This window comes from Meleagris gallopavo, chromosome 19 (genome assembly GCF_000146605.3).
Source record: "Meleagris gallopavo isolate NT-WF06-2002-E0010 breed Aviagen turkey brand Nicholas breeding stock chromosome 19, Turkey_5.1, whole genome shotgun sequence".
NCBI lineage: Eukaryota > Metazoa > Chordata > Aves > Galliformes > Phasianidae > Meleagris > Meleagris gallopavo.
Window position 1 is genome coordinate 6,384,460 of NC_015029.2, and position 25,697 is coordinate 6,410,156.

Here is a 25,697-nt window from a genome sequence, read left to right on the forward strand (position 1 = left end):
CAAGCAAAACTTCCTTTGTCTTTGACCTTTAACGCTTATGAGAATCTTCAAAGATAAGTGCCAACTTATTATTAATAATCTTCCTGGGAGGGGAAGTTAGCAGCAGTTAGCAGCACGCAGCCCAGCAGCCACCAGCCCTGCTTGGACTTCTTCTGCATCAGCACATCCAGATTTTCACATGCATTTTAATACTATTCTTGTTTTCCCAACCGTTTTTGTGAGAGATGGAAAAATAAGTTTTTCACCTTTAAAAAAAAAAGCTGATCAAATTTGCCTTTCTCAAAACACTGAACATTCCCTTTCTCATCTACCTAAACCTGATGTTGAGTTACTGTCCCCCAGAGGCTTTCAGTAGCTCAGTTCTGATGTATCCCTGCACTTTGTAGCTCACTGCCTTCTTAGAGTGTAATCAAACATCAAGCTAAGTAGCAAATAAATCTCCCGATCTCATAAGCTGCACAGCAAGATCATGTAAATGCAAATCGAAGGGCTTGATTTCAAGCTGTCGCGGGGGGAAGGAGGGAAAAATGCTGGGCCTTGTCACTGCCATCACTTCACTCTGCAAGTGCAGTAAATCTGCAATAATAATAGTAATGGCAGCGTGACGGGAGGCTTTACTGTACAAGGGGGTGTAATGAAAAGTGGAACAGAAGGTAGGGAAGGAAGCAGGGCCTGCTGGGTTGGAAATGCAGCGGGTTTGCAGGCATCCATCGGCAGGACGGAGCTGATGGGGAGGGGATGGAGCAGCCCTGGTGAGCTGGAGAAGAGGGGATCTGTGAATCTGCCCAGCATCCCCTCCCAAAGGGCTGCAGGAGATGCATGGATTGAAAACCCAGGCCTCCATCTCTCATTGTACCCCCCTGCACACAGGCAGGTGCCTCACCCCTCTCTCTCTCAGCCATCTTTAGCAAATTAATGCAATGTGTGTCAACAGATCATAAATGCCAGGGGATGGAACACAAACGAGGTTTACAGCAAGCCTGCAAGTTCCTTTACTTCGCTATTCTTTTGCAGCTCATCCACCTCTCCTCACACACAGATCTGCTTCCAAGCCCAGCTTTTCCTTTGCATCAAACATTTTCCAACACCATCAGACACTCAAGTCCAAATCCAGGGCTGCATGCATGGGAACCTACCTGGGAAGGGCAAGGAAGTTCTGTACTCCCAGCACTGCAGCCAACCAGGGCATCTCACTGACCACACAGCTCCAGCACTGCACTGCTTGGAGCAGCATCCTCCAAGCACAGAACACACACCCCTGGTTCAAAAATTAGAATCGCCCTGCTCATGGGGAAGGGATGCATTAGCTGAGTCCTTAAAGAGAGTTTTAGAAAGCAAAGCCTCAGCACACATTTCTTGCAGCCCTGGGAAGAGCCGGTCTCTGCAGGATGCACTGGGAATGTTTCAGGAAAAAGCCCAGAGTTGTGTTTCTGAACGGGTTAGATAAACAGTGTTTAAGATGCCTGATTTTCCTCACAGAGGCCATAAAGGGAGAAAACTTGCAGAAGGTACCCAGAGAAAATTAGGACCGCCTGGGATGCAGAGAGAGACGGTTTTAATTAGAGCCAAGAGGTGGGAAATAAGGCAGAGAAATGACATCTTAATGAGGTTTAATGAAGTTGTCTGCTGATGGGCACAGCTGTCAGACAGATCTGTATTCCAGCCAAGCTGCTTTGTGACAGTCTAAACCCAAACACAGGAAGCAGTGCTGGAGCTGGGGAGGAAAAAAGGACCTTCTGCACTAACTTTGGCTCTCTCCCACCACAGCTCATGGCACAGCACACCTACATTGCCTGAGGACAAGCAAAAGAACCAGCCCATGAGGTCGCAACAGCGTTTTGCTAATTTATGAATGAGAAAGGCTAATCTTTGATTACACTCAGCAGGATTCATTCCTGCTACATCCTTCCCCTTCTTTGCTTTTGTGGGTAAAATCCTTGGCATGCAGCCAGAGTCCTCTGAGCCCATTGGTTTTCTTCAGAGCCGCAGATTCTCTCCACGTTCAACATATTGGACCAGTATTTTTTTTTTTAATTAATTATCCAGCACCTTCAACTTTATTTATTCAGTGCAAAGCGACTGTAAAATGCCACCTGATCGTAAAAAGAAACAGCACACACTCATTTTGAGGTAACATCATGTGCTCTGCAAGAGAGAATTTCTTCCATTCTACAGAGTTGTGCATTCTGAGGTCTGGAAGCCTCTTTGCCTCTCTTTTCCTGCAGCTTCTCAGCAATTTCCTCCCACCTGCCACACCTTCACCCCAGCAGCAGATTCTTGGCCTCACTCAGCTGACCCAGGATCAGAACGTGAGCCCAGGGTAAAGCCTTTCCTCGTGCATCTGAACAACGCTGTTCGATTTCTCTGCTACATCAGTGACAACTCCCCTAAAAATAGCTGCCGTACAAATGCCTGTAAATACCAGAGAAATAGATCAACACTGAAAGCTCCTTTATCACTCCTGGCACCAGTTTATGCGTTTTGTGTGAGCTCCCTGACTCACACCCAGCGTGCACATATGGTTTAGCACCGCCGTGCGATATTTCAATGGCAGCAGTGCTAAAAGCCTTCTTGCTGCCATCGCTGCACACATCTGCAAGGAACGGTCCCTTCCCTGCCAGAGGTCTGCGGGAGGCAGCGGGGAGAAAGCAGCCATGTTATGCACAGGTTCGAGCAGGTAGCTGAGTTGGTTGCTTTCAAGTAGTTTATTGATCACGTTTGCTCGCATCAAAGGACCCATAGCCTTGCAGAGGGCAATAGACTGATGGAGTTTACCAAAGGAGCTTAGTAAGTCCAGAAAATTCATTTTCTGGTGAGCTTGTGCTGCTGGAAATCACAGGGATACCACATCAGTTCCATAGTGCCATGAATGGTTGGATTTAACGGTCCCAAGGTGTAGGACTTCCCTCCCAGACCTGGGAAGCCAATGCCCTGCTGTACCTGAAGCCCTGCTATGTGGCTTTGCAGACACAGAGAACTCAGCCTCCGATCAATATTTCAACGTTGCCATTTGTCCCAACACCTACAACCCATTCTTCCTCAACAGGCTTCCCATGGAAAATAACCCATCCCAAAGCACACACCCCATGCCTCAGGGTTGCAAGGAGCTGAATGCCTCACTCTGCTCCCTCTCCCCAGCAGGAACACACACACCCCGGCTGCTCTCACCGTTCCCTTCTCCATGGCCTCTCTTTCAAACAGCAATAAGGTTTCAAGACACACACATCCTGCAGTGACTTCACCATGGAGATGGGAGGGTTGGGACAAAGGGGTGAAGGGAGGTCAGTTAATCCCACAGACAACACCAGGCTGGGATACACATGGGCTGGGTAAGAGTTCATTTTGAAACTAAATAGAAATGAGATTATTGAGCTCAAGTTCTCCTCTTTTCTGTGCTATAAATCCCAAGCTCTGCTCCCCCTCCTTCATTGCCCTTATCCCATCGCAACATGCCTTGCGTCTTGATTATTCCCAGGCAGGAGTGGCAGTGTGATTGCATTTGGGAAAGTTTACCGAGAGTGAACAACTTGGAAGTGAAATACTTCAAAGGAAATGTAAGGTCAGCTGCTGAAAAAAAAAAAAAATTATCTGCCCACCATGGCACCTTCGCCAAAGGAGAAATTAGTCAAACAATTAGATTAAAATCATGTATATTGTCAGGGTCCCTATTTCCAGCATGGCTGGATCACCTTATAACTCAGTTATGAATTTGTGCCAAATTCAGCATCCCACAGGCTCCAGCCCTGAGGAAGCTTCACAGCTATGAGATCTCCTTTGTGCTTGGGTCTGGGCAGTGGGAACTATCCAGTGCCAAGAGCAGTCAGAGCAACTGCAGGTGCTCATGGCCACGTTCTATACATGATTTTGTTTTCAGAGGGCGTAGCTCATCAAGTAAGGTCTTTATTCTTCTTCTTTCCTCATTCTTCTGCAGGCAGAACTGGGAAAGCCTTTGAGAAACTGCTATACCCTGCCAGGCTTGGACTTTTCATACGGGCTGTACATCGAAAGGACAGATGGAGGAGTCCCTGAAGGTATGGCAATGCTACTAAAATATACAAGTCCTAATGCTAACAGGAACTCTCCTTCCCAATGCTCCTCATTACTTCTCACAAAGCTGGGGCTGAAAAAACAATGTTTACCCACTTCCATTAATATTACCCAAATTTCTTGGTGATTGGTAAATCTTCCCTATCATCTTGGAAATATCTATTGGATCACACAAACCCCAAGCAGAGAAGGGTATGGCGACTGCAAGAGTGCAACATATATATGGCCACTTTGTAACTCAAGAGGGCCCCTACTTTGTGCTCTCAGGAATTAACCCTATGAAATCAAACTTGCTGAGGCCCTCATACACGGCACACAAACCTTGCACTGTCCTTTCTCCCCACATAAAAGTTAGCATCACCTTATTCTCTTCGCCTCACGTTTCCTTTCATTTCCAGCAATAGGCCACTGGAACACAGTAAAGCCCAGGATGAGTTTAACTCAGAATATGCCCCGAGACTTCATCACCATGAACCGTGGTGCTCTGAAGGCTGGGTATACCACAGCCCGGGAGTTTAACTTGTACTACAAGGCCAAGGACATTCGGTGCAAAGACGACGAGTACAGTCGCTTTAGGAGATCTCCTCCTCATGTACCTCCAGACAGGACCTATGGCATCCCAGCACGGTAAGGAGGAAGGCTCGGAGCCCTTCTCAGAATGATGTTATCCCTTCCTACCCTCACATTTACAACACTCTCACATCTCAGCCAGTGCAGAACCCAAGAGAACCCTGCCTAAATCTGGTCTGCATGCCATAAGACATCCCCAGTTCACTTCTTAGTATAAGCTTGGAAACCTTTAAAAGGTTATGTGCCAATCTTTTGACTTAAAGGAGCAGAGAGCTGTAAGCCAGAATAATACCTTCCCTTGTCAGCAAGTGATGCTTAGGCAGAGCAGCAGCATTTCTACCTGCTCACACTGGTCAAAATACTCTCATGCAATTAAGGATGAGATCAAATTCTTTATCCCACTCTCTCATACTTGCTAGATCACCACCCAGCATTTAGAAGTGAAAAAAGTGACCCATTTGACAAGTCCCTCAGACTCCAATTCCTGATTATCCACTGTGCTGATTTCTCATGAGCAGTTGTGAACAGAGGTTCTGTGGGGGAAAGCAAGCACCCTGCTCAGCCTGACCCCCAGGCACCTGTCCTCTACAGCCCTCTACAAAAGGGCTGGAATACACGGGGTGCTCTGGAAAAGCCAGTTCAATTCCAGTGCAAAGAAATGCTAAAACCTCCAAAAAGGTCTCCAAAGCAGCCCCGATGCTACTGGAGCACAGACTTCTCTTGCTCTGTGCAGGTCTGGACTAGACATTAGGTTTCATTTTAAGAGCTGGATAATAATCACTACCAGCAAAATAACAGCAACAAATTCTAGAGAAAAGACATGATGAACTGCACCGTGTATTTTACATGATAGTAAATGGGCTTTGCATATGCAAATTGAATGGATTTTAAAATGGTATTTAATGACAATTTTCGTAGCAGACATTAACATTAATTGCATCAAAATGAAAATGCAGCATTAGCTTGCTGTTAGCTGCAAATGCCCCAGCTATAAAGCTTTATCTTTATCAGTATCAGCCCTCACCAATGTGACAGGGCTGCTCTGCAAATTGCAGGCAAAAGGGCTTTTATGTTGCAAAAGTATCCCCCAATGTAGACCAAAATCAACATCAATTTTGCTTTATTTCTTCATAAACGGAGGTTAAATGGCTGCCTGTAAGAAGCCTAGGCACGTTCCAAAAGTTTTAAGGAAAATCTGCAGACCCCACAACCACAGAAGTAGTGAGAAAGGGCTTTTAATTTAAAGTTATTATCGTGCAACTTGTCTGCTCCTTAATAGCTACCTTTTATGCAGACTGATTGTATTTATCCCCTTACTTTAAAAGCACGTTATAGACAAAATCAAATTACCAGCATCACCAAGGAGCTGTTACAGCCATTTGGGTAAAAGTGGGGAATTTAACTCCCTTTTCATGACCAACAAGTTAAAGACACCCATGTGGGTGAGCACTCCCAGCTGGGGCTCTCCCAGTCACCACAGATCTGTTTCATCAAGACCCTCCCTGCTGAAAATCAACTGGCTGTCAGTGCTCTCCTGCTTTTGGACTCCAAGCTCTGTATAATTCTGTTTCGTATTGCTGCCAATTGGGAATGTGCTTGCTGTTAAGGTGCACGCTTGTCTAGGGGCAAAAATGGAGACATCAGTAGCATGCAGCCCCTTTCCATGTCACCAAGCACTTGCTTGCCTTTAATAACATCCACTTGGATAAAGATCTCTGAAGTTTTCCCATTGAGAACAGTGTGTGATGTCCCCCTGCCCAAGGCACAGCACAGATGGTGCAGCCGAGGAGCGAGAACTGCTGAAGGTACCCAAGTGTCCCAAAGACACCAAGGTCAGGAGCCGTCCCCAGGCTCACGAGTACAAGCCCTCCTGAATCATCCCACATGGAAACAAGCCGAGATAAATGCTGGGGTTGCTATTAGTGCCTTATTAATCACTGGCCCTGCTGCTCCCTCTAGCACAGATCACTTTCTGCTTTCCGTTCTGGTGGATGTGTGCTGCACGGAACATCTCACCAGGCACCTCACAGGCACTGGTGAGAGCTTTCTGAGGCTCTGGGGCCCGTTTCCTTTCACAGGATATTTACCTTCAAAGGTCACCCATGCCCCCTCTCTATTAATTCCCTGTGGGCACCTTCCAGGGGAGAGAAGCAGCTCTGCTTTTTTTTGCTGATTCCCCCCATTCTCTCCCTCCCTCTTCCCAGAGAAATGTTTGCTACGAATCATGTGGCAGCTTTGTTGTGAGAGTCATAAAAAGGACATTTTTCATCTCTCCTTTTTCCTGCTCTCACTCCCTCTCTCTCTCTCTCGGTATCAGACAAAGATTTATTCCCTCCCTGATGCCTGTGGCATTCGAAGCTGGGAGGGGTCAGGGGAGGCACTGATGGGACAATAATAGATAATGCAGCGGTTCCCCAAGGGCTTGTCCAGCTCCATAGCTGATCCATCAGCAGGCAGCACTCGTGCCAAGGTCAGCAGTAACGAGGATGCAGTGGGGTCCCAGCTCGCCCCACGGGGCAACCTCCAGCCAGGATCCTCTGATTCACACTCCAGCTTCTGATCTCTACAAGAGCTGCCTTGTGCAAGCCACAATTTGCAAGAATGTGTGCCCGCTGGGTGCAGGCACTGGAGTAACAGCCGTGCTGCAGTGCAAATGCATTCAGCTCCACCTGCCCCAGCCTGCATTCCCAGCTGCAAAAACAACTACAGATCTTCTTTCAAGGAAAATACCCATACTGATACCTGGCCTGATCTCCAGGGGATGAGCCCGTCCTATCAATGCAGGCTCTTAGTGTGGGGCATGTTGTGCAGCTATTTGCAGCACAGGAATGCTGTTCTGCACTCAAGTCCTCTGTCCTTTCATTTAAAACAACCTCACACACTGTGCTAATAGCAGCTGTGTTCAACTCCCAGCCTCTTCATGCAGTGTTCTACAAAAGGGAAGATGCAAGGTGCTGAGTGGACTGAGTCCTAGTGGCATTGGACACCTAAAAACACAGAGGGGCTATGAAGACCTGCAGGATCTTTACTGGTATCAATACAGCACACAGAAACCCCCAGTAAATATCCATACAAATATTTAGCCTCCCAAATTTTCTGATTGAAATTGATCATGCATTGAAATTAGCGGATATTAAACTGTCATTTTTTGAACCATAAGCCAGCACAGATGCTGTCCATAGCCTGATTTTAAGTTATATTGATCTGCACAAGGTCACCCATGGAGTTTGAAGGCAAAACATCCAAGCACAAGTTTTATCCCCAGGAGCCAGGGACACATTCCAGCAGTGCAGAGTACATTCTGAACATGAACACAGTCCTGCATTTCCAGGGCTGCTTTTAGAGAAAAGCCTTTCTTTTCTTCTTGTTTCTTAGTATAAGTTTGCTAATTCTGCTTTCCACATTCCTGCACACATTCCTGGACATAAGGACCCTGCAGACAGGATTTTCTGCCATCCTACACCTGTACCTCCCTCAAACCCTGCACGGCCATAACCCTGCCTGAGCCATACTGCCATCCACTTGGCAGTTGGCCTGTAGGTTGGGCTGACCTTGGGTGTGCTGGCAGGATTTCCCTGGCACTCTGTCATCCCCACATCTCCAGCAGGGTCCCCCCTACTGCCCGCCTTCACTTTAGCCATCCCTTTCCTGAATTTCACATCCCATTTTCCTTCTAACTTCATTTCCTCCTACCATTCCGCCTCCCATTCTCTACAACCAGTCTTTATTCTTCGCCAGCTGCTTTCACTGCGCTTCTGCAGCAAACTCACCCCTCTAAAGCATTTCTTCACTGCAGTCTCTCCTCTCCAAATTGACGTAACTAGCCAAAGGCATCAGTTACCCAGTACCTCCTCTTTCCTTCTTATCATTTGCAGTGGCCTGATGCTCTGCTGACAATTGTCTCAGTGGCCTTTAGCAGCTCAGCTGTTACACTGGGTACTCCTGCAGCTTCCTGGCATACCTGGCTGCTCTGTCCTTATCTTTCACCTTCCCCAAGAGGAGAGGTTTCAGTGCTCATACCCGTGCTTTGTAAGTGGCCTTTCGTCCCAAAATGCCCGTGCTGTTTGCATGCAGCCAGAACAAAGTTTAGAAGGCTGCCCCAAATGCTGTTTTAATATTCCCAGCATCTCTTTGGCACACAATATGCATTAGCAGATTTATTTTTTGAAACACTTAAAGAGCATTTCAGGTCATTAACTTATAGCCCTGCAGGCAGAAAAAAAAGTTCAGCTATCCAGATTTTTCCCATAAAGAACCCATCAGGAATAGCTGGACAGGCAAGGAAGATGAATATTACAGCAACCCTTGGTCTGCAGTCAATTGGAAGCAGAACAAATAAGGTGTAAAGCCACAGAGCCTCCCCCACACTGGGGCAAACCAATGTTTTATGGAGAAAAAAATGTCTGAGCACTGACAAAGAAAAATTATAAAAATATTACATAGAGACTGAAAGCACTGTCAGGCTGAAGAGACCAAAAAAATGCAACCAAGTTAAAAAAATAAAATAAAATAGGCCTCCCATCAGTTCAGATAATTGCATATCCTACCAAGCTCCACCACAAAAGATATTTTGTGCACCTGCCACCATTCTCATGTTGCTAAGATAAGAATTTCTATTTCAAGAGTCATTTCCTTGTGTTGGACACCTTCCAGGCTGGGATGTGCTCACATTGCTGTGCATGCTTTCACTGCTGCCTGGGTTGCTCTGCTGTGTGCCCACTGCTGCACGTAGGCCTGCAGTGACCCTGAGTGCACCACGCAGATGCTGGTCATCCTGCAGCTGCAGTGAATAACTTCATTACTTCAGGCTTTTGGGTGAAGAGGAAAACAGGTCAGGGTTGGCCATAAGGGAGCTGGGAAAAAAAGATCTGAAAAGCAAAGATATCAATCCCTTATTACTAAATGCATTATGCTGAGTAGGAAATTAATTCACATTCCTATACAGTCCCTCCCTGTCAATAGGGCTGGCTTTTACAAAAAAAAAGAAAAAAAAACCAAAAACTTTTACAAACTAAAACCACTCACTGCCCCTGTGGACTTCTTTCCCCTGCAAAGGCAGTGGCCTGACCAGAGAGGTTTGAGTGTAAACAGGAGGTCAAGGGGAAGAGCTGGTCCTTCAATTTGTTCCACTGAGTGTTATGGTGTTTAGGAGACTTTCAGGGGGAATAATTTCCTTCCAAATGGAACACCCATCAGGATGGTCTGTGTTTGCTGGAACAGCTCTGCCCCAAAGCCAGGTCCCACCTGGGTTTCTACACAACAACACAATTTCAAGTCAGGAGAGAGAAATTTACTGCAGACAGATCTAAATAACCTTCAACTAAATCAGCCACAGGGCATCTCCAACCCCCCAAAATCAATGCTGGTGCACAGATTATAGCTTGTGAAGCTGGTTATTTAATAGGTCAGAGCTGGTTTGGTATCTTTGCTTCAAGACACATTTCCTTGTGCGCATTCAGGACTGTTACAAGTATACATCTCACTCTTGGCCTGAGAGGGAATAGTAAAGCAAATTGGTGTTCTTGTAACCATGTGTGCTCTTAAGTACAGCTATGAGTATCTGATAAATCTTTTAAAGTGCATGTTTACAATGGATTTTATTCTTTTTACTGTTCTGTACATACGAGCCCTCTGAGCAAAATAACAGATCCTCTGGCACTTGGAAGAAGCCACTGCCTTATTGGCTGCCCACAGTGAAATAATTTATATTGGTGTTCGTCCAAATTACAAGGATTGTAAAGAAAGTCCTGAATTCAGAGTAATCAATGCTTCAGTGCATGGATCCCACTGCTGCCACATGGGTGAGAGACCCACTATTTCAATGTGAGTTTTGCTAGTGCAAAGACTGCAAAAAAAAATTGGTCCCCAAGTGTTTTCTACCAATTTTTCTCTTGTTATTTTCTTCAGTGGTTAATGGAAAGCGAGGACAAGTGGAGATCATTTAAAAATGATCTTTTGGGCCTCTCTGTGGGTTTATTGCCAGGACCTATTTAGAAGAGCATAAAACTGTAAGGGGCCTATAACATTGCTGTATAGTCCATGAGCTTCCTAGGAAAATGAAGAACCATTGCATTCGTGCTCTGCTTGTTTCTCCATCCCTCCCTCTTCTTGCAAACACGCATGCACGTGGTGCGCAGGGACTTCTGGAGCTGCTAATTGAATTCACTTTTGTGAAAGCGTTAACAAATTGTAAGTGACCTTTTATACAAATTTCAAAGTCAAGAATTCACCCCTAACTGCACACCCCTCTTCTGCCATTCACTGTTATGCAAAACCCACAAACAATTAAAAGAAATAACAAAGAGCCCAGCGGCCCTCTTTCCTAATTAGCTGCAGGAGGCAATGCTGGGGAGTGTGGCTAAGTGCTTCAATTACCTCGGCCCTCCTCGTTGCCCTTGTTAGAGCAGACAGGTCCACTGGCCAAAGGGGAACAATTAAGGCAAGGCAGATCCAGGCAGTTTGCAAGGGGATGCAGGGCTGTGCTGGCGCTCGCAGAAGGGCCAGAGCAGTAATCATGCCCCAGATTCCTGCTGGGCTACACAGAGACAAATTAATGGTAGATAGATTGCTAGCTCCAGCCCATCAGTAACAAGGGAGGAAGGGAGACAATATAGCAGTACAAGGGAACCGTAATCAGAGTTTTCCTGTACTGTAAATCCCTTTCAGGGCAGAGGGAGCTGAGCACTCATGTCTCAGAGCTGCGTGCACTGGCGGAACCCCAAAGCCTGGAGCTGAATCACAGATTCCAGCCTGTGCTTTATTTGCTGAAGATAATCTGTGCTGGATGTGCTGAGGAGCTCCACAAAGACACTGGGACCAAACTGGTTCCCAGCAAGGGACTGATCTGAGCTGCTGGGAGACAGATTGGCTGTCTGAGCCCCAGCCACAGAGAAGGGAGAGGAACATCACAGACAGAACCACCTCAGGACGAAGCTTTCCATCATGAGATCCACAGGGAATAGATACAAAAGTGGTGCCCCCTATGCACCAAAGACCCCCTAAGGAGAGATCCTTTCCATGCAAAGCCCACCAACCTCTCAAGAATCTGTTAAAATTTCAGGATGACTTGGTGACCATGCAACATGGCTTCAGTAAAAAAAAAGCATGATTTCTCTGTTGCACAAACACCCGTACTGCATTGCTACAGCCCACTGCTGTTGAGCTGCCATTGAGTTTGGGGCACACGCACCCAACTCCTGGGAGCAGCACTCCCACATACCTTGACCATCAGCAAGAAGAACACTGCTGCACTGGCTGGAGCCTACCAGGAAACCCAAGGGCCGAAGTTTGCTCTAATATATTTACGAGTCCTTTTGTTGTTGAGTAATGCAAGAACAAAGCGATCGCAAGTCAAGTTTTCACCCATTTACAACTCTACAATCCAACTGATTGCATCCTTTAAGCCAGTGTGAAAACCCTCCCAGAGCAAAGTCCTTTGTACCCACTTTTGCCAGGTACCTTTTTCCCCGCTGCTGTAGAAACCTTTGAAAGTAAGTTTGAGGGGAGACTGACAACCTTGAAACCTCAAGAGCAGCATGGCATTGACGGGTGCTGCTCTCAGAGCCGAGTATTATAGATAGATTTTAATTTCATTTTAACAAAATAGCTGTCTCCAGTGGAAGCAGCATCAAGAGCTAAATGAGGACCCATCTTGAGCTGAATCACGTTGAACAGACCTCGGCGCTGTCATTGATTTTCTGGGAAGAAAAAAAACGCCTCTGGCTACTAAACCAAATTAGTAGTCACTGATGACCAATTATTTTGCCCCACTGTGAACGGAGAGGCGTACTAAAATTCCAGTTTGTCAGACCCAAGGCTCTCTTCTCAAACACCTTTCAACGAGCGTGTACCAAAAGTCCCTCAGATGCTTCTGACGCCTTCCTGTTTTCGGCAACTTCTCCTTCTGCAAAGTTTTAATGAGCTGCTGCTCTGAGGACGGCCTGCCAGAAAGGGACTCCCTCCCAACTCGGTGGAACACTATTTGGCATGCCGCACAAATCACAGCTGTCAGAATTTATACACACATACACAAAAAAAGTGTCAGCCTAATGTTTGCAAATTATAATTACCATTTCCCTTGCATGTCCCTGGTGCCTTCATTTTAGATAAATCCCAGCTCTGAGGTATCAGCTGCAAAGCACTGAAGGCTCACATTGAATAGAATAGATTTAACTAGTTTGTAGCTCATTTAAGGCCTACACTGTTTTATTTTAATATTGTTAATACTTTATTATACTTTTTAACATTGTTTTCACAGTAAAATAGCCTATTAGGAGGCTGCAGCTCCTTTTCCAAGAGATTTCTGGCAGGCTAACGCCCCACATTGTGTAACCAAGTAAGCAGGCTCTTGTCACTTCAGTTGAAAATAGGTCTGTACCCTCACTCTTGAAAGTAAATTAGAGAGAAAGTCTATTAAAGAGACAGGAATTGTTTCAGGGATAATAGTTTTGAAAATGTGCATAGATAAATTTTAAAATATTTAGGAAACGTCAACATTAGAAGTGGCTCTAACTATTTCACTGTAAAAGGAGGCAGCTGATTATTTTTTTTTCCTCCACAATTATAAATAATTTGTTACATCCTATCAGAACTTCTCTCCCTCTCCTTTCTGTGGCAGGGTGCTTGTGCCAAAACAAGGAGATCTGAGGGGCTGGGAATGAGACAGGTTTTAATCCACAATGCGCGTTTTCAGCAGATGCTTCCCTCCTCCCCACAACAGCCACAGACAGAAACAGCAAAAGCCTCCCAGTTCAGAGGGTGATAGGACACATCAGCAGCCTCTAAGCAAGCTGAGGGGACAGGTTCCTGTGGGCCAGCTGCAAAGGGGATGTACCATCACACTGCCAAGCAGCACTGGTAGCAAGGCCACAACTCCCCATCCACCCCAGTAGGATCAGCGTTTGACCTACAAAGAAAAAGCCTCCTCCCTGAAATTTCTCCTGCAGCTTTAGTCGAGGAAGTGTGCTACTAGATATCCCCTCTCTTCCTTGCTCCCTCTATAAGAAAAGCCAGTTGAGGGGTCACATCCCACAGCCCAACAGAACCCACACATTTAAATAGGACACGAGTCACTCCTACTAATTTCAAAGAGGCAGCTCGTGCGTGCATTATTCCAGGCATGATTCTATACTTTGCTGGATCAGGACTTAAATGCGATTAATCACACGGCAGGGAAGAGTTTCTGAAGAGCATCAACCCAAATGTGTCCTTTCAAGCATTTACGTACAAGCCAGCTGTGGACTAATCAGTCACCAACTGGCTGGTCCATCAGAGATGGTAAAGTCACCTCCATAGAGATGTGAAAACACTCAGCTATCATAAAAATCAGTAATCAAACCACCATCCTCAATGGCTCCGTGTCTTCCTGCATCCTTCCCTGCTGTCCCTGCACTTCAGGACATCTCCTGCCTTGGAGAGCCAAGGAAACCAGCCTGGGAACAAGGCTCTCCTCAGGCTTGTGTCATAACTACCAACATTTACACCATGCAATGAAACATCCAACCTCAGTTTTGCCATATCTTTTAATCCTTTGTAGATACTTTTGCCCAGCTCTGAGCAGTGTGAAATACCAAACTGGAAGGAAAGAAAATGAAAAGGGGAAAGAGAGGGACAAATGTAGGTGCCCCCTTTGGCACAGTGGCTCTCCAGATGGCAGTCTGGAGCAGCAGGGCTGATTTGTAAGCAGAGCCTTGAAAAGCCCTGCAGCATGTGATCTGTGCAGCAGGATGCTCTTCTGATATGAATGTCCCCTGGGATGTGTGTTGCTGGATTGCCCATTCAGTATCATTAGAAAACACAAGCACAGATTAGGCCGTTCTGAAGCATGTGGACAGCACGTGGGTGGCAAAGGGGACTCCTTTAATTACAGCAGAAGTTGTTCTGAAGACACAAGTCATTTCTAATTTCTGCTGTAATGGAGTCCCCCTTTGCCAGGGTCCCTGAGCTGCTGCAGAGTACCCTTACAAAGCTCTGAGAAAAAGTTTAAGGGAATTTGAGATGTTTCCACTGCACATCAGTGGCATTTTGCATTTCTCCGATTCTCTGCCCAGCTCACTGGTGTCTTGCAGTTGGCCTGGTCAGGTGGGGAAAGCGCTGCCTTGTGTTACAGGAGCAGCAGCTGAAGGCACTGCAGCTACAAGTGCAAGTAGACCTGACAGCTCCAGAGTCAGTGGCTGCTGCTGGGATGGTAAACTCCCTCCCCAAAAAGATGGGCAAGGACAAGGACTGATAAAATTCAAGCTAGACATCTTCCATCACCTCCTCCCTTGGGTATTCTGTTTGTTCTGGGGGAGACGAATAGCACCACAGCCAGTGATAAGCAATATGCTGTCCTCAAGGCAAGAACCCTGCTGCTCCACTGCTGCCACTGCCAGTTCTACCTCCTGCAGTTTCTGATTAAAGTATCCTCACCTGGCAGGAGCAAGCATCAGTAAGTCCAGGCTACAGCTGTGCCTCCACTTGGTCACATGTTCCAGGAGTAGAGAAGGAAATCAGCATGAGGAGGTAGAGAGGTGTTAACCCTGGAGATTATATTGTCATGTTCTGAATGTTTTCCAGGCCTTCCACTCCCCTGTTTGACCTCCTCCAACACAAATACAAGGAGCTGTGGATGGAACAGCAGAGAGCACGGACCGCAGCGCTCCGGCTGGAGAAAACAAAGGTAGTAACACTCCAACAACACTGCTGTGTGCTACCAGACATCAACTCCCACTGTCCCACCCACAATAGATGGGCTTCTCCCAGTCACAGGGAGGGGTTTCAGCTGGGAAACCATTTTCCCTGCCTACTAGAAGACAAAGCCTCAAAAAGATCAGCTTCCTCCTAGTCTTGATGGGCCTGGCTCCAGCCAGAGCATGTCCTGCAGGTCGATGCTGTGGGAGTGAACAGCAGATGTGTGGGCCTGGAAGTGCTCTGGAGACAAAAGGGAGGCTTTTAAAAGTATTTTTTCATTGGGAAGTGTATCAGCTTATTGGAAACGGAGCAAGTTCAGAGCAGTGGTGCTCTGGTGAAAGCCTTGCTAAAGGCTTAGGCAGCTCTCCCAAGACATCTCTCTGGCTATCATTAAGCATCTGCTTACATCAATATATCTCTAGTCACCAGGTGCCTACCTAAACTCCTGTTAAATTGAAAATGGAAGCTCTAATGCTTTTTACATCACCACAGTACTAAAAAGCTCTACTGTAACAAAGAATTTGGTTTCAAATTATCATTGGTATTTAATGCCATCCTCATGCCAGAAGCCCTGCAGATTGTCCTCTGGACAGCATCAGCTCTGCTCAGGTTTCCTGCAGCAGTGGATAAAAGAATGGAGCAGCCAACAAACATTCAAGGGACCAACACCAGCCTTGATCCTGGCATGGCACAGCAGATGCCCTCACCCCAAGCAGTTGTTAGAGCTGTTAAACGTAACAATATTGTAATAACATTTAAAAGCAGCCAATGACTGTTTTATTAGTTAATGACTCAAGGAAGAGTCGGGCTAATATGGTAATGACCAATTTCAATGGGCTTACTGCCATCACAAAGTATGCTTTATAGTGGAATTGCTATACAGTGTTCTTAATTAGCAGCTACTTTATGAACGCACAAGCCGAGGATGTTGGAAAAATGCATCCCTAACTTATCTATTAATGACTGATGTTTTAATCACTAAGTTCCCTCCATCAGATTCCTGAATTCTGCAACCACCAGTTACTGAGTTAAGCAACGCAGACCTACAAACTAGGCCACAGAGTGGACAGATTCCCTGTTTCAGTTAATTAAGAGAGCAACACATCAAACAGTCAGGAAATCCCCCCCTCTGCTGAGGGTGGTGACAGGGACTTTCCCAGCTGGTGATGAGCCATTGCTCTAGTTCAGGGTTCCACACAGGCAACAGTCATCTCACTGAGATGACATAAAGCTGAAAGTTGGCTGTTGCCCATATCCTTATCATGTTTTAGGTATCAGCCTTAACTGCATGGACATGAAAGACCAGACACATTAGGATGATCCAAAGTGACTTACAGACTAGATCATCCCAGTGTCATTACATTTCAAGACACAGGTGTGACATACATAACCTTGCAGCCATTTCAGCCTGTGCTTGTTCATCTTTAGACACGGAAGGACAAAGTGCGCGACACCCGCACCTCGCTTCTCCGAAAAAACCCAGTGCCTCCAAAGGAGGAGTCCTTTTGGCACCTGCCCCACCTGGAAAAGGTATGAACCATTTGAATTTAGGAACACCTTCCAATCTCTCCAAGATTCCCTGGGAAGTCTCTTATCTCATGAAGATAAACATAAGGCTCTTGCCTGAAAGCTCCCCAAGACCCAGACCCCATAGCGTTCCCACACTGGATGTGTTTGAACTCCATTATATTTTGGATCTGGAACAGGGGCAGCAGTTAACAGATATAGGGCTTATTGTCTAACTTGTGGGCACTTCTGTGATCTTCATCAGATCAGAAGCACCTTACTATACCTCCCATCAGTACTGGCCTTTGTTCTCTGTTGATATTCCTGCAACTGCTCTACATGACCATAACAATCAAACCTACTTTTAGACAGTCTAACATTTTATCAGCTCTCCATAACTAATTCAAGCCACACCAGATTAAAGTGTTTCAAGACTGTAACGCAATGGAAAGTGCAGCAACGACAGCAGAGCAACGAGGCCTCAGGCTGCACTGAGGGAGGATTTGCTCAAATGCAACAGCCGTGGGCACAGAAATAAAGGAAAGAAGATACTTACCTTCAGAAGGCCTCAGGTATGCAGGAATCTCCAGCAAGAAACTCACCCCTTCACTGCCAACCCTTAAATGAAGTCTGGGCTGGAGTGGATCCTGGCTCCAGCCCTTCCATCATTGAGTGCATCCACCTGAGCTCCCCTGGGTTGGCCCTGCCTTCCCACCAGGTGCTCAATCACTGCTACAAGACCTGACTTAGCATTTCTGCTACAAAGACTCATTTTCATCCCAGGAGTTGGAGATTCCCAGAAAGCCTATGTTCATGATATCTCCCTAACCTACCTCTTTGATAATATTCACCCTGAGACTGAGCAAAGGGTGTAGCCAGGCTACAGATGTGCAAGACAGTTCCTTGAACTGATCCAAATATGAGCTAAGATGATGATTTCTTATTATTATCCCAGCAATGGGATCTGGGCACCTTCCTGAATTCATCAGCACATCCTGCTGTGCTCTGTAATACCTGTGTGAATTCTCCTAGCTTTTTTTGTGGTGTAAAATGCAGGGAAGCGTCAAGTGAAAATCTAGGAGGCGTTTTAGAAAAGTAGAAATAAGAGCTGGGCAAGAGAAATGGAAAGGAGACACCAGGAAGTCTGACAGCACTGAAGCCCTGCAGAGAGTTGACATGGTCAAAATCATATCTGGCATTGATAGATACTACTGCAAAGAGCCTCTCAACCCTCTGTTCCAGCCCTGGTTCTGATGGTTCTGGTGGGGTTTTTTTTGTTTTGTTTTTTTGTTTGTTTGTTTTTGTACCATGCAGTAGATTTTTAACTGCAGTTTAAAACAATGAAGGAGCCTTGTGACTTCCTGAAGCTAATTTACTTGTACAAGTTGGAGAGTTTCAACCAAGAAATGTATTTTGCACCACCTTGATGTATTCCTCTTACATCCTGTCTAAGACTGTCCGATTAGCATATGTCAGTAATCATTTATCCCAGCTGCCTGTCAGCACAAAGCTGCTGCTGCGGCTCGTGTCAGGGAAGGAACATGACCGATCGCTGTTAAACAGATTGTGTAAGTCACACGAGATACTGGGGCAAGCCTTCTCTTTAGAGCTCCTCTCACCCCAGACCTTTCCATCACTATTCATTTTTCAGCCTCCGTTTTTCTTTGTGCTTTCCCTTTTGTTTCATCCGTGATTGCGGTTGGATTCTTCCCACAGCCACAGGTCTCAAAAACCACCTGAGTCTTTCTGTCTTCTCTTCTTCCTCCCTCCTCTTCCTCTCTTTCTCAGGAACAGCATCCAACCCCATCTCTCAGGGAGAAGAAAGACCACTTTACACAGCATCTTCTATTTTTTGCATTCCTTTCTTATTACATTAATCTGGAAGGTTCACCTTTCCCTAGCTGCAAATCTAGCAGGCACTGTTCATGTTAGAACTTGGATCAGGAAATTAATTGCTTAGTTGAGTTTCAGTGCATGGTTTCCTCCATAGAAAAGCAAGTTCTCAAACATGCATAAAAGTGTACCCAGTTAAGAGCAGAAATACCCCAAGGGAAGCTGTTGGCTTCGAAGAATGCTTGATAGACTCCAAACTGTGCTTTAACCATCTCTATAAGTTTGGGTTCTTTCAAAGCAATAGCCTTGAGATACAAGCTGGCCCAAACCTTCACCCAAACTCAGACAAACTCAGTCAGTCACTACCATCCCCTCTTTTAGAAGGGTGACAAAGTGCAGCACTCCAAAGAGGTAAGGGAGTTTGTTCATAGAGCATTACTGTTCTCGTGAAATCTCTGGACTAATCACTAGATCCATGCAAGACCTGGCACCATGCTAAAGCTCATGGAGAAAGCGGAGAAGAAAACAGAGAAGCTTCGCCTTTCCCATTAATTGTCTCTGCCTACTCCCTGCATTGCCAGGGCTACATGGCATTACCTAGTCAATGAGTTGCTAAAGTATAGACAAATTGACTGTTTTCATTTGGTTTCAGCCCCAGTGCCTTAGAATAATGGCCCACACCATTAGGCTAACCTAATGTGTGGTTTGCACGCCCTCTCACACCAGGGGCTCTCCAGCTCTGCGTCTCGCTCTGCAGGACTGACCTGGTGCGTGGTCCCCTGGGCCCCCCGCTCATGGAGTGAGGCAGGGCATGGGGAGCTAGTCATGTCCTGGTGGGCAGTTCATTAGGGGAAGTTGTCCTAGAGGGGTTTTTACATTTATTTGTTACAAATCCAAACAGAAGTTAACTCCTTGTTCACCTCGCAAGGCATTCCTACTGCCCTCCACTTCCTCAACAAGGCAAAAGGCCTCCGTCGTGTTCCACCTGCAGCAATCTGATCCCTCAGCTCAGGTTCTGCTAACACAGCTGGGACCACGCACCAGGACTTCCTTTTTGTCTGCACTACATTCCTGGGGTCTGTAAGAGCTCAGACACCCAGCATGTACAAAAGCATGTGTCCTGTCCTCGTGTCTCCCATCGCTAACATTGCATTGACCTGGGCAAAATGGCATTTCCAGTGTAAATTCTGGACAAGATGTTGCTGCCAAAATACATCATCCCTAAAGCATTGCTATCTGCAGGGAGCCAGTGCAGGGTGAGGCTTCGGCTGCCTCCGTCTGAATCTTTGATGGCCATAATCCAAACCAAGAATATTTGATGGCCATAATCCAAACCAGGAATATCTGATGGCCACAATCCAAACCAATGACCAACACAGGCCACTCAATAGATTTTCAGGGCTCTGTCAATTCAGTTCAGAAGGGCATTTATTTTGGTAGCAGCACCTCATGATGTGGAAGTACAGAATTTGCACATGTGTCAAAACAGCTCCGTACTCTGTGTGTCACTGACACAAAGTATTGGCTTTTCTTTGCTCATTAGAGAATCCCAACTTGCACACACATTCAAGGAGGCTTTCCAGAGAGAATATTCTTGTTTACTTGACCAAACAGGGGGAGGAAAGAAAATGCAGCAACTTTGGACAACATTTTTGTCAACGTGTGCTGCCTTCCCGAGCAGATGAAACGAGCTGTGCTCGATGCACGATATGAATAAGCGATAAGCAATTGACGAGCAAGTGTTCGGGTACCTTGGCAAAAGACTTAATTTGCAACCTGGCACAAAATCAAAGGCTCTGTCAACGACTGAGCGGCTCTCCCGCGTATGCCTTGCGTTACCTGGGAAAGCTCTGTCAGGTAAATTTCCAGTGAAAGTAATTAGAGGAATCCCCACTGTATAAACTTTGCAGCAAAATTCTGGGCTCCAGAATTTGATTCTCACCAGGGATCCGATACCTGCTCACAGCCTGATCCTTCGTCAGAATTAACAGTTGAGGTTTAAGACATACACACAGAAATGTTCTGCATTTTTTTTTAATGCCTTACCTCTATTTTTGTCTGAAGAGCTGAACTGACAAGCGTGGCTCATGTATTCCTGCAATTGTTGCCTTGTCAGAAAAGCCATAGACTGTGCTTAACCAACCTGTGCAGCGGGATGGCTTCGCAGTGCAGCACTGGTCCTCCCAGGTTTGAGGGGGACAACAGAAGTTTGGAGTTGGGGCCTGGATAGCACGTAGACCAAAGCAAGCTTTCTGTCACCGTGACACCAGATCAAACCTATCTTCTGAAGTTGGGTTTTGGCTAAAAAACGGTCTCACCTGATGGCTGATCAGTGGCCAAAGTGAAATGAATTGGTGGATAACAGCCCAGCCAGGTTTCTCTGGATTTTTTTTGTTTTGCCTAACATAAGAACTACCAACAACACAACTGCTTGGACCAACCTGTATCAGATCACAGCAATGCGTTTCCATGGTCCAATCTTTCCCAGCATCCCTTCACACATACCTTGTACGCTCAGCCTCTCCATCATGCCCTACTCTCCCCTCTGCTACTCTCAGTCCTTCCTTCACCTCAGAGGTGTGGTAGAATCATAGAATCATTAAGATTGGAAAAGACCCCTAAGATCAACTAATCCAAACATCAACCCATCACCACCATGTCCACTAAACCTCAATGGTAGACCATCTTCCTCTGCCATTTAACTGCTCTCCAACAACTCCTGGTTGATGGCAACAGAACAGCATAAAAAGAAAAAAAAGAAAAAAAGAAAAAAAGAAAGAAAAAAAGGGAAAGATATTTAGATCTGGCCTACGTTTGAAGCCCCAGTCCAGAAGCCCCCGGTCATGTAAGGTCTTGACTTCCAGTATCAGAGTGAACCAAGCCAGAGACCCAAGCCTGCTGAGCCCTGTAGCGTGAGGCACAGTGCACCTCAGCATCCCTCTGTGCAACCTCACAGCCTGGGAAATCTCAGGCCAGGCTCCACTGCACCCAAGCCCTGATGCCCAAGGGCAGCATGAGCTGCTGCTGACACCCAGGGCCCATTGCTGTTAGAGATTCAACCATGATCTGGGGTGCTTGCAGCCTCATGGATTGCAGTGCAGTGAAACCACAAATGCTGTGCTGTCTTCCAGGTAAGCCCCTACCATTGCTACTTCCTCGTACAAATCCACAGGAATGCTTTGGATTGAGGTTTCATTCATGGCCACTCTGCCTTCTGTAGGGACTCTTTTTGCCACCTGACAACTTCATTTCCATGGCACAAAAGGGCTCCAACTCAAAATCTCAAACTGCCCAAACCGAGCAAGCTGAGAAATCCGGCAAACGTCTGCAGCCCTTCTTTGCAGGAGGGAAAAAAACGCAAAGTCTCAGTGGGGCATTAAACCAAGCATTTTCTGAAGCCTTTGCAGACACATGGACCATTTAGCCCGAACTCCTTTGTCTTTGATTTCCTTATCTTCTCGGAATTAGAAAGGCGGGGAGAGAAGACCCAACCCATTCATTAAGCAACTTCAGGATGAAACCACTGGGAAAAGCCGTAGTGTTTGTAACCCTGATAACCCAACACAGCCCTGTGAGCACAGCTCAGCTTGGACAGAATAACGTCTGTTTTAAAAATACCTGCCTCTCCCTAACTTGTCATGGCATTTGTTGACAACCCTATTGAAAGCCGCTCTCAGTGCAGCTGTGAAGGATCTTTCAGCACCTCTTTCTCTTTCCTAGACAGTTTTTGAAAGGGAGGGGAGGGAAGGAAAAAAAAAAAAGCCATCAATACAGGGGGAAAAAGGCATCAGCAGCCAACATCAGCTGATGAAGCGCCTCACCTGGGCCCCCAGCGCACCGCCTCCAATTAAATCAAAATGGTTTGTTTTTAATGGTCTTTTACACTGACAAGTGGGCTATCATTCCAGGCCTAGAGAGCTGTCAGGGAGCCGAGGCAAATCCTCCGTTGATAATGCCCAATGCTTCCAATTAGGAGCCGAGGCCGCTCCTGGCGCACTAACGATTCCCCAGCCTCCCCCAAGGCCCCTTCGGCGCTGGCTGTTTCGTCTTCCCTCTTCCTCCGCCGCAAATTACTGACACAAAACGGAGGCGCCCCGGTGCCTCCTCACCACGCCGGGCCCCGGCCCTGTTGGATTTAATGAGGCGATGGAAGTTTTTGCGGATCTTTCGCTAAATTCTTTTCTTGTTTGACAGCTGCTTGAGTGTTGACCTTATAAAAGATTTAGTGTTTCTCATTATTTTCTGTCAAGCTTTACAAGTGATAGCTTCACGGAAATCATTTGCATCTCGATGCGCGCGCGGTTCTGTCTGTACGGGGATGCTCGGTGCAGCTCTGAGTGCGTACAGCACCCATACATTGTGTGCTTTATTCCCTCCTCCCCACCAAAAACAAAAAAAAATCTACAAACACGATGCTGTTGTTTTGTGTCGTTTTGGGAAAAGAAAAAACAGGAGAAGGCTTGAAAGGCCCAGGATTTCTCAAGCTCTGTAAATGAGGGAGGTTTTGAAAAAGGAACAGAGATTGGTTTCCTGTAAAGAGAGCTCAGGAAAGTGTTTTGTCACTCACTAAAAGCATTCGATCAAATGGATGATGGAGATTGGATTGGGTGCAAGGGCGGCTGTGTTGCAGAAGCAAGGAATGGCAGAAGTGGGGCTGGGAGACCCCTGAGCTGCTCAGTGCCTCCCATGCGTCATTGCACAGCTGCCTCCTGAGCCCACTCTCCCGTTGCAGCTCCGATGTACCTCCCACCAGGAGCTGACCTGTCTGACCAGCCAGCAGCACCCAGAAACCATCCTTGGGATGCTGCCTCAGGGAGCTCTGCCCACCCTGCACTTCTTACATCTCTCTCTGTGTTGGTTCTCCTCTTATGAACCTGTCTGCTTGCACCATGCGTGTGGTTGTACTAATGCTTGGCAAGGGATCTCTTACAGACCTCCAATTTAAAACATGAGTGTAACTCATAAACCCAAATGAAAATAACGCCCCTAAAGCTTTAATATGTATTTTGGGGGGCCAAGTTTGTTTTACTGCCCCTCTAACTCTTTGTAGTAAGGGCTGATGTTAAGGCACCCCCATCTAAAAGTGTCCTGCGAGCTTGAATTTGTCAATAAATATGCAAAGGAAAAGAGCAAATCATTGCTTATAATAAGCAGAAAGAAGTTCCATCATCCTGCAAAGGAAACCACCGTGCTTGTGCCTGCAACCTGTCCTGCTACAGCCAAAGCTCTGAACCTGAAATTAAAACCAAGTCCTGTTGTAACAGCCCATAACCACATCAGAGAAACAGTGAAGATCATCAGCTGTCTCTACAGAAAGTACCATTGGGTTCATCATTTAAAATATGAATTAGAAGAATCAGAGATGTGGATCCATCACCGGCACCGACTTCTCACACCAGTCTGTCACAGGACGACCTCTGACCCAGGGACACCCTTATCTTGTCTCTCATTATTGGCCTGGGACTAATCCATACACCTCAGGTATCCCTCATTATGAGGGGGTTCCTCATTTTTTAACACAGCACTTGTCCCCTGCCTTACACCTGGTGCTTCCCACTTACTCATGCTGTGGCATCACTCACAACTTTGTCAAGGACTCCGCTAATTTTAATTACAGCCGTCGTGGCTCAGTGTGACATTTCTCACCCAGGAGCATTGCACCAGCCTGGAGTGAACAAACTGCCGCTGCCTCCCCTGTGGCCTCAACTCAACCCCACAAAGAAATGTTGCCCTGCCCAGCTCCCAGGAAACACAGCCAAGAGAAGCAGCTCAGCTGTTCTTACATACAGACAGCAGATCTTTCTAACAACCCCAGCTCTGGTCCCACACAGGTCAGAGGGAAGAACTGCTGCATCTGCAGAGCGAGGTCAGAGCTGGCTTGGGGGGCTCTGGGGCTGCCCACCCATCTCTGCAGCCTGGGCTCTGCCTCCCCCATGCCCTCCTAGCCAGGGGTTGTGGGGAAGCAAGAACATCCAGAAACAGCTGTCTGAAGTCAGGCACTCAAATGCAAATAGAAGCACCCAGATGCCTTCCTCCAGAGAGGGGGAATAGCTAAATATGCTTTGTTTGTCTTGATTAATGAGATTACTAGCAAGCTTTTCAGGGCAAAGACTGCTGTGTATTTTTACGTATGCAAAAGCTGACATCAATCCAGTCTGAGCAGGACAGGGGGGAGGGAAGCAGGAGGAAGCTCTGCACGTCCACACGAGGCAGATCTATGGCACAAGGCCTTGTCAGGGCCCCTGATGGCAACCCCACTCCAAACATGAAGATGTGCTCACACATCTCAGTTTAAACCTGTATCTGCAACATATTTTCCATGGCTGGCTGCTCATGTAACCAATCATCTATCTGCTCCTTTTGCTATAGGTCGGGCCTCATCTCAGTACTTTTCCAGACTCTGATGCTCGTAAGAAGGCGTTCAGTTCCTCCCATTGAGAAGTGCCTGGGAGAAACAGCTCCCTCCCCAGGGCAGCCATACATCGAGCTCAGGTCAGGACTCAGCCAGCATGGAGTCCTGCATCGGCCACAGACATAGGATTTCTCAGGATTTGAAGAGTTACATTCATGCAGATATAGCCAATAAATCAAATGTGGAACTCAAGATCCTGTTTCAGCCTGTTCATTGCTTGATGTCTGATGCACACCAACGCTTTCCTCAGTATGATCACCACAGATCTTAGGCTCGGGGTAACAAGTCACATTGCTAAGAGGGCAGTGCTTATAGCAACACAGTACCACAGGGTAAGGACAGTCTCCTCCCCTGCATGTTCTGCGCAAACATATTAAACTCAACCACACCCCACTCAACACCAAGTCTAGGACAGCTTCAGAACCCATCAGTCCTTCCCACCTGGCTGCCGAGCAAGCTCCCCATTGCTGCCTGATTCAGCAAACCTCTTGCCCGTTTGCCCGCATGCAGCCATCCCAGCACCTGCTGCAAGCCCTCTGCCAAACCGAGGCCCCTCCGCAGAGCTCTGTGCGCACCTCAGCCCCCACCGATCCCTCGCGTACAGCCCAAGCGCCGCTGCCGCCGGCGCCGTCCTGCGTTCCCCCGCTGCCAGCCGGGC

General features: G+C 46.8%; 1 protein-coding gene across 1 annotated transcript; it reads left to right on the forward strand.

Moving 5' to 3' along the window:
- The first annotated feature begins 634 nt into the window (after window positions 1-634).
- CFAP77 (cilia and flagella associated protein 77) lies at window positions 635-25,225 on the forward strand. Its single transcript, XM_010721141.2, has 6 exons — window positions 635-653; window positions 3,897-4,031; window positions 4,446-4,674; window positions 15,175-15,277; window positions 16,717-16,818; window positions 24,997-25,225. The coding sequence occupies exons 1-6, from the start codon at window positions 635-637 to the stop codon at window positions 25,063-25,065; spliced, it is 657 nt and encodes a 218-aa protein (XP_010719443.1). The 3' UTR covers window positions 25,066-25,225.
- Window positions 25,226-25,697: the final 472 nt, after the last annotated feature.

Coding starts and splice junctions, on each gene's coding strand:
- CFAP77 (XM_010721141.2), top strand. Junction 4,032..4,445: donor AGATGGAGGAGTCCCTGAAG/GTATGGCAATGC, acceptor TTTCATTTCCAG/CAATAGGCCACTGGAACACA. Junction 16,819..24,996: donor ACCTGCCCCACCTGGAAAAG/GTATGAACCATT, acceptor CTTTTGCTATAG/GTCGGGCCTCATCTCAGTAC.